Raw genomic sequence first — 9,018 nt, 5'->3', positions numbered from 1 at the left:
CGCCTTTGACAGCAGTCACAATGCTAGAAGAAGGAAGAATTATTTTTCTCCTAACCACCCTCCTCCCATCCTCTCCAAACCTCTCTCCTCTCGTCTTTCTGTCCTTTCTGCCCACCTGTCCTCTCCTCTCTCCTCTCCCATTTCTTTCTCTCCCCTCCTGTCTTCTCCTCTGTCCTTCGACCTCTCTTTCTCTCTCCTCTCTCCCCTCCCATCTCTCTCTCCTCTTGTCCTCTCCCATGTCTCTCTCCTGTCTTGTCCTCTCTCCTCTCCTCTCCTCTCCTCTCCTCTCCTCTCCTCTCCTCTCCTCTCCTCTCCTCTCCTCTCCTCTCTCCTCTCCTAACCTCTCTCCCCTCATGTCCTCTCCTAACCTCTCTCCCCTCATGTCCTCTCCTCTCCTCTCTTCTCTCCTCTCCTAACCTATCTCCCCTCATCTCCTCTCCCCTCTCTCCTGTCCTCTCCTCTCTCCTCCCCTAACCTCTCTCCCCTCCTGCCCTCTCTCCCTGTGGTCAGGTCATGACACCACGGCCAGTGGGATCTCCTGGGTGCTGTACAACCTGGCCCGACACCAGGACTTCCAGGAGCGCTGCCGGGCCGAGGTCAACGCTCTGCTGGACGAACGCACCACGGAGAACATAGACTGGTCCGTCTATCTGTCTGTCTCTGTCTGTGTGTGTGTGTGTGTATGTGTGTGTGTGTGTGTGTGTCTGTCTGTCTCTCTGTGAGTCTGTGTGTTTGTGTGTCTGTGTGTCTGTCTGTCTCTGTCTGTGTGTCTGTCTCTGTCTGTCAGTCTTTATCTGTCTGTCTGTCTGTCTGTCTGTCTGTCTGTCTGTCTCTCTGTGAGTCTGTGTGTCTGTCTGTCTGTCTGTCTGTGTTCTGTCTGTGTGTCTGTGTGTCTGTCTGTCTGTCCATCTGTCTGCCTCTCTGTCTGTCTCTCTGTCTGTCTGTCTATCTCAGTCTGTCTGTCTACCTGTCTCTGTTCGTCCATGAGATTTATTTTATTGCTGAAGGAATGATACATATTGTGAGGTGGTTAGAGGCCACATTTTGAAGGAATTGTGCCTTTTGTGATAAAAGCACCAAATTTGACACAGAGCAAGGGCAGGTCTTAGGGAGCATTTTTTGCACATAATTTTAATCGGCAGATACTAGAGAACAGTCATGTATAATTTCCTACTTGTTTACATGTAAAATATTGAAACTAGGGATAAACAACAGCAAAAAACTGATTATGACCATTTTTAGGGTCGTTTTTTGTCACAACCAGTTAAAGAACGTACATACCTGGCACACTTTTGTCAAATGTGTGTGTTCTCTACACTCCTACAAACATTATAAACCATCATTGGTCTTACTGCACTAATAATATTTTCAGGTATGGCAATTCCAAATGAGTGTGGTCTTGACCCCAAAGCAATCTTAGCAGCCATTTTGAAAATGGCTGACAGGGGGTATATGTGATCGCCCTATAACAAAAAATGCTCCTTAAGACCTGCCCTTGCTCTGTGTCAAATATAGTGCTTTTATCACAAAAGGCACAATTCCTTCAAAATGTGACTGATGAGACTGATGATGATGATGATGACCATCATTATGATGATGTTTGTTGCTGTAGGGATGACCTGAGCAACCTGCCCTTCATGACCATGTGCATCAAAGAGTCCCTGAGACTGCACTCTCCCGTGTCGGCTGTCACACGCCGCTACACCCAGGACATGACAGTACCAGGAGAACGGGTCATACCACAGGGTGAGGGGGGGTGGGGTGGGGGGGTGGGGTCATACCACATGGTGAGGGGGAGGCGGGTCATACCACAGGGTGGGGGGGGGGGTCATTCCACAGGGTGAGGGGGGTGACGGGTCATACCAGGATGAGTGGGGGGTAGGTCATGCCACAGGGTAGGAGGGTGGATGGGTCATACCACAGGGTTGGGGGAAGGGACAGGGACGGGGGCGGTGACGGGTCATACCACAGTGTGGGGGGGGACGGGTCATACCACAGGGTGGGGGGGGGGGGGGGGGACAGGTCAAACAGGCAGGAATGTGAAGAAATAATTTTCATTGCACTCTGCAGCACTTAAAAAGTTGGGAGTAATGAGCAAGCTCAGAGGCTATGGCATGATATCAGTGATACACATGGTGGGCTCTATTTTTGGGGTGTAAAAACCAGTGCTGGTGGGGGGATGCTAATGATGGCGCTAGGGGGTGTGTCTGAAATATTACTGCTATTTTCGAGGCCAGAATTTTGAAGCGCAAAGGATGGCACTTGACCTGCTTATTGTCCTGAACATGCCTCTATGACCACTACTCCACCCACCTGAATACAGGCGAGACAATGCTCCAGCATTGTGGGCATTTCATACCTGTTACACACATTGCCAGTACGCTTGCACTTCGACTTGCGTCCTTTTTGCGCCTGAAAATAGAGCCCGGTATGTGTATGTGAGCACATGATACAGAAACGCTTTTTTACCCCTCAGGTAGCATCTGTTTGGTGAGCATCTATGGGACCCATCACAACCCAGTGATATGGCCTGACCCAGATGTGAGTAGCCTACTATTGTACCTGGATCTTGTAGTCCAATCGGCCCTCAGGGCTCAGTCCACTTCCTCATGTACTGATAACACTGTCGTCTCGCGTGGCCACACTTCCAAGTCTCGTTCTCACTCTTCTATCGGTGGTCGAGGTTAAAAATATACTCAATATAATATTGGTACAAGCAAACCAGAGCTTGATAGGTGTCTCACTCTCCCGCCCTCCAGGTTTATGACCCCATGCGCTTCGACCCTGCTAACTCAATGGGGCGGCCGTCTCACGCTTTCGTTCCCTTCTCCTCAGGACCAAGGTAAGGTTTCTCCTCATGTCACAACACAACCATCACATGGAAACCATGATGGTGCCCTCTCTGTGTAGATATGTGTGTGTGTGTGTGTGTGTGTGTGTGTGTGTGTGTGTGTGTGTGTGTGTGTGTGTGTGTGCACTCTTAGAAAAAAGGGTTCTTCGGCTGTCCCTGTGTGAGAACCTTTTGAAGAACCCTTTTGGAACCCTTTTTAAGTGTGTGTGTGTGTGTTTATGAGGTGTGTGATGCGTACGTGTACAAGTTATGTGGAAACTGATCTTTGATGTCTTGTGTTTGAAGAAACTGACTCTTACTGTCCTGTGTGTGTAGGAACTGCATAGGTCAGAAGTTTGCCATGGCAGAGATGAGAGTGGTGTTAGCCCTGACTCTACGCAGGTTCCGCGTGACCCCCGGGGGGGTGGAGGCACGTCGGCTCCCTCAGTTGGTCCTGCGTGCCGAGGGGGGGCTCTGGTTACAGCTGGAGGCCCTGACCACCCCTCAGGAATGATATGGACCCCTCGTCGCTATGCTGTAAAGGATGTCCTCAACATTCCAAATGATTCGTTTGTTCAGCACTTTGTGATCAATGATGTGAATGTGATTGTAAACAACTTGGAATGTATTCATGTCAAACATTTTAAATTGCGTCTTTATGCTGATGATACTGCTGTCTACTCCTGTGTCCCCTCAGCTCACCAAGCTATTCTTGACCTTCAGCAAGGTTTTGATCTATTTAAAAAATCACTTATTGGTCTTAAACTGGTGCTGAATGAGGACAAAACTGAATGTATATTTTTCTCTCGATCCCCTAATATTGATTACAAGTATGTGCATATTTTTACCCTGAAAGGAGCCCAGATTGAACAAGTCCCACATTATAAGTACCTGGACATTTGGATTGATGATAAACTGTCTTTGAAAACACATGTTGAAAAACTAGAGAGTTTGAGACTTAAACTTGGTTTTCTATATAGAAATAAGTTCTTTGCTTCACCTTTGCGACAAGGAGGAGGATTGTCCAGATGACGCTCCTCCCTGTCCTCCTCGACTATGGTGACATAATTCCCATGCACGAGGCAGCCTCAGTTCTCAAACCTAGGTTCATCACTCTGCTCTGCGGGTCATGTCTAGGGACATTTTCCACACCCACCATTGTCTTTTATATCAGTCTGTGGGTTGGGAGTCTTTGACTTCAAGCAGGGCATATGATTTGATTGTAATGATGATAAAGTATGATGAAGTAGTTCTTTTAAAACTCCCATTTTACCATATTGTCACCATATTGTGATGGAATTTGCAGTGCTATATTCACAAAGTTTGCAGTTGAAATACCTGATTAAATCTCTCTTTACTTTGTGCTTTATTCCTATGAAACATGAATATGTGAAAATATAATTAGCTTGTGTCATACTTACACTTACAGAAGAGCATGGGTAGATCTGTGACTCAGCAGAGCTCTCTGTTTCTCCAAGCCTTGTCTGTATTGACCGTCCCTCCCCAAGACATGCCTCTACCCAAACAGTCTCATATGATCAACACTGACATTCACCCCCTCACCACCCTCCATCTCTCTCAGACACAGCCAGAGAGAGCTGTCTATTAAAAACCCCTCTATAAATAGCTACAGTATCAAGGGGTCGATTTCATGTTGTTCCCTGAGAGCAACAGTGACTGTGCAAGACTCTGCTGAGACTAGAGCAGACTAGACCACACCGGAGGGCATTAGAGAGAGACGTACATACGTAGTAGGTGACAATCAAACGTGGTTGGTTTTTCAGTGATAGGTGATCTAGGTAGGCGATCTGACGTCCTGATCCACGTCCTAGATGTCGTCAGAGCAGGGTGACCAGCAGGCTCCTGTCCCAGCGGCGGATGAGGAGCATCCCTTGTGTCCGGGCTGCCAAGGGGCAGCGCCTCTGGTCCTGCCATGCGGGCACAGCCTATGCCAGGCTTGCCTGCAGCTGTGCCAGGGCGAATTGGGGCAGGGTGGCTGTACCGTCTGCTACGGCAGGGACCTGCTGGACTGTGTGGTCAAGAGGCTGCTAGACTCGCTGTTCCAAGGGCGGCCGCGCCGCGCCGGGGGTCTAGGGGGGCCCAGGGGGGAAGGGTCAGGGGCCTGGGCTGGGGAGCTGTGCCCGCTCCACGGGGAGAGGCTGACTCTGTTCTGTGTGGAGGACGAGGAGGCCATGTGTGCATTGTGTCAAAGCGAGGAGCACGAGGAGCACGAGTGCTGCAGCATGGAGGAGGCCACGATGGATTGCAAGGTGTGACAGACAGACGGACGGACATACAGATAGATGGAAAGGCAGTGAAACGTACATGCAGGCAGAGAGACAGACAGACAGATGGACATATGTACAGAGATACATATATGCAGACAAGACAGACAGACAGGACTCAATTTATAAATGACTTCTCAGACATGCAACTAATATGGATGGCAACATACATCTAATATGGTTAGAAACCCCAAACAAACATTATTTTCCTTTTTTAATATACAGTGCCCTGCGTAAGTAAGTAAGTTTCTTCTTTTGGCTCTACACTCCAAAAGTTTGGACTTGAAATTGGGCAATTATGAAGAGATTCTCATCTTTTATTTGATGGTATTACAGGATGGCAGGTTATGGTTTGCTAAAAAGTACCTAAAAGAGTCTGCTGTGTTTTGGAAAAATGTCTTTCGGACAGATGAGACAAAGATTAACATGTACCAGAGTGATGACAAGAGTATAGTGTGGAGAAAAAATTGAACTGCCCAATATCCACAGCATACCACCACATCTGTAAAATATGGTGGAGGGGGTGTTATGACTTGGGCATGTATGGCTGCCACTGGAATTGGCTCACTTGTCTTCATTGATGATGTAACTGCTGACGGCGGCAGAATGAAAATATACAAATATACAAGAATTCTGAAATGTACAGAAGCATCTTGTCAGCTCAAGTACAAGCAAATGCCTCCAAAATCATTGGACGGCGCTTCATCATACAGTAGGGCAATGACCCAGAACATACTGCCATAGCAACTAGGGAGTTTTTCAGTGCCAAAAAGTGGAAAGTTGTTGACTGACCAAGTCAATCTCCAGCTTTAAATCATATTGAACATGCATTTGGTGAAGAAGAGACTTAAGGCAAAATGTCCTCAAAACAAACAACAACTGAAAGTGGCTGCAGTACAGACCTGGAGCATCACCAGAGAAGATACCTAGTGTCTGGTGGGGTCAATGGTTGTCGACCTAATCATTTTATAAACTTGTCCCATCACTTTTGGGTATCCTGAAATAGGGGGGACTATGCATAAAAAGTGTTGTCATTTCTGAATGATGAAACCAATATGTACACAAATACCATCAAATAAAAGCTGAGAATCTGTACTTTAACCTTATAGTAATGTTTGATTTCAAATCCAAAGTTTTGGTGTGTAGAGCAGTGTAAAACTGTCCTCTTACTTGCGCAGGGCACTGTATATTCATTTGGTTGGTCACCCATTCATGTGAGTTTCCAATTGTGAATCCCCCATGCTTTCTTTCCCCAGAGGGAACTGCGGTCTGCCCTGAGGCCTCTGCAGGAGAAGATGGAGGCTCTGAGCACAGCCAAACAGACCTGCCAGGAGTCAGCCGACCACATCAAGGTAGACAAAGTCAAAGACATAGAAGTAGACCTCACTTTTGTGAAGCACATTGCATTTATGTACAAAATGTGCTAGCTATACTGTACGTTTGATTGATTGATTGATTGATAACATGGTGAAAGGCCCATATAATCCATCAGCCTTCAAAAGAGAGAACATGGGTATTAGCTTTGGGTTTTATGTGACCTGTGCTGAATAACAGTCATCAAATGTACATTTGATATATTTGATATATAGTATCATCACAGGAACACAATTGGATTCCCAGCGTTATCATATAAGCTATAACAAAGTATATCAGATATAAGCTATTGACCGAAAATCATTATGATATCAATTTTGAGGTTGTCATCATCCTCCTCACCCGTGTCTGCAGAGCCAGGCAGAGCACACGGTGGAGCTAGTGAAGGAGGAGTTTGAGAAGCTCCACCGATACCTCCGTGACGAAGAGGTTTCTGTCATGTCTGCCTTGAAGGAAGAGGAGGAACATAAGAGTCAGAAGGTGAAGGACAGGATGGACAGACTAACGGATGACATCACCACCCTGGCAGAGACCATAATGGAGACGGAGGAGGCGATGGGCATGGATGATATCTCATTTCTAAAGGTAGCGACAGGCGAGGAAAAAGAGGAGAATCCTACCTTACTTTACTTTCTTTACCTTCATCACTTCACTTCATTTCACTTTAATTTATAGGCCAACAATGTCTCCTTTGTTTCCTTACAGAACTTCAAGAGGACATCAGAAAGGTGGGTGGAATATTGCTCTCTCTTACTCTCTCTTTCCGTAGTTCATGTGACGAGGTACTGGGCAGGACTCGTTGTTGCAAAAATCAAACGAAAATCTTTACTGAAGGTACTGGCCCAACATTGAGTGAAACTCAAGACAGACCACAAAACAACAACAATAAAAAAAGAGTCTATGATGGCCTCTGGCAACCAGTGGAGGGAGCAGTGGGCTCAGGAGCATTCCTGACAGTTCTGTTGTAAAGCTTGACATTGACTTGTGATGTCTGTTTATCCTAGGACCCAGTGCACAGTGCAGGACCCAGAGGAGGTGTCAGGAGCACTGCTCGATGTGGCCAAGCACCTGGGCTGCCTGAAGTACAGAGTCTGGGAGAAGATGCAGACTGTTATTCAATACAGTGAGTAAAATGATCTATTGAAACCTCATTCATGCACAATCTGAGGGATTATCTCTCTCTCTCTTTCTCTCTCTCTCTAATCTTATCAATTTGTTTCTCTCTGTCTCTCCTCCCCTTCTCTATCCATCTTTCTCTTCTACCCATCTTTCTTTCCTTTCCTTTCCTTTACACCCCCCCCCCCCCCCCCGCCCAAAGCCCCGGTGACACTGGACCCCAACACGGCCGACATCTGCCTTACCCTCTCTGATGACCTCACCAGCCTGCGCTACACTGAAGAGGATCAGCACTTGCCCGACAACCCTGAGCGCTTCTGCTACTACGAGTGTGTCCTGGGTTCGGAGGGCTACAGTTCCGGTCGCCACTCCTGGGACGTGGAGGTGGGGGAGAACAGCGAGTGGGCCCTGGGGGTCGCCAGGGAGACGGTCTTGAGGAAGGAGTGGTTCCCTCCAAGTCCCGACCGGGGCCTGTGGACCATCTGCCACTACGGGGGGGAGTACAGGGCCCGTACGAGCACCAACACCCACCTGGTACTGAAGAAGAGGCCCCAGAGGGTCCGTGTGCAGCTGGACTGGGATAGGGGGAGGCTGGTATTCTCCGATTCGAGCGATAACACACTCATCTATAAGTTTAAGCATAAGTTCACTGAGACAGTGTTCCCGTATTTCTCCAACACCTGTAAGCGTCATCCACTGCGCATCTCGTCAGGGAAGGTGACGGTTGTGACGGAATAGCTCAGTAAAACTCTGTTTGGCATACTGTACCTAGAGATCAGACCGTGGTCAAAATGTCAAATACTTGTACGTATTTGAGGCGTGCTTGATTTCTGCTCAGAGTTTGCGCTGTTGGGACTGTTCCATTGGTTCCATTGTACCAGGTAAATTAAATCAAGCACAGCTCAATGATTTGAAAGTATTTTACATATCTATTCGGCCCAGGTACTGTATTTCAATCCACTACTGATGTATCCAGCAAAGTAAATATGCATGCTACTATATGAACACTTTATCAGTAAATGCAGGGTTTTGTGGTATTTTTATGAAGGATACTCCATTCATTTGCACTAATCTAATTCAACGGTTGCGTTTCATGCGTGATGATATTGCTGCAATTGATTGTGTATATGTAACATTTGTCAGTCACTTCAGTTTGACTGGACAGGATTCATTGTTTGCATGGGATGTTTGTCTCTATTATTCTGCCTTTAGTCAAGTACTGATTACTATTAAGCAGGCCTAAAATAGGCAAACATAAAATATAAACATGTTGTCATACAGTATGTGCTGTGATGATATATGCTGTGACTTCCGTTGAATTTCAATTTCAATTGATTGCAAATTCAATTTGAAATCACTTTCTGAATTGACTGAATTTAAATGGAATTGACCCCAACCCTGGTGACTTGTTGA

At 46.8% G+C, this 9,018-nt stretch overlaps 2 protein-coding genes across 3 annotated transcripts in view; both read left to right on the top strand.

Annotated features, from left to right (window-relative positions):
* Positions 1–4,192, top strand: part of cyp4f3 (cytochrome P450, family 4, subfamily F, polypeptide 3) — a 9,060-nt gene extending 4,868 nt beyond the window's left edge. For both annotated transcript variants that reach the window (XM_083686934.1, XM_083686933.1), the window contains exons 9-13: positions 511–640; positions 1,613–1,746; positions 2,477–2,541; positions 2,760–2,842; positions 3,167–4,192. In XM_083686934.1, the coding sequence (XP_083543060.1) occupies positions 511–640; positions 1,613–1,746; positions 2,477–2,541; positions 2,760–2,842; positions 3,167–3,344 (590 nt within the window). In that variant the 3' untranslated portion in view covers positions 3,345–4,192. The remainder of the gene's footprint in view (positions 1–510; positions 641–1,612; positions 1,747–2,476; positions 2,542–2,759; positions 2,843–3,166) is intronic.
* Positions 4,193–4,662: 470 nt separating this feature from the next.
* Positions 4,663–8,553, top strand: LOC310817581 (E3 ubiquitin-protein ligase TRIM39; the record flags this gene model as incomplete). The annotated part of the gene is made up of 6 exons (XM_083688219.1): positions 4,663–5,100; positions 6,372–6,467; positions 6,844–7,074; positions 7,195–7,217; positions 7,494–7,612; positions 7,808–8,553. The coding sequence occupies 6 exons, from the start codon at positions 4,663–4,665 to the stop codon at positions 8,341–8,343; spliced, it is 1,443 nt and encodes a 480-aa protein (XP_083544345.1). The 3' UTR covers positions 8,344–8,553.
* Between the last annotated feature and the right edge of the window lie 465 nt (positions 8,554–9,018).

This window comes from Argentina silus, assembly GCF_951799395.1.
Source record: "Argentina silus genome assembly, chromosome: 16".
NCBI classification, from domain to species: Eukaryota; Metazoa; Chordata; class Actinopteri; order Argentiniformes; family Argentinidae; genus Argentina; species Argentina silus.
This window is presented reverse-complemented; position numbering and strand designations above follow the sequence as displayed.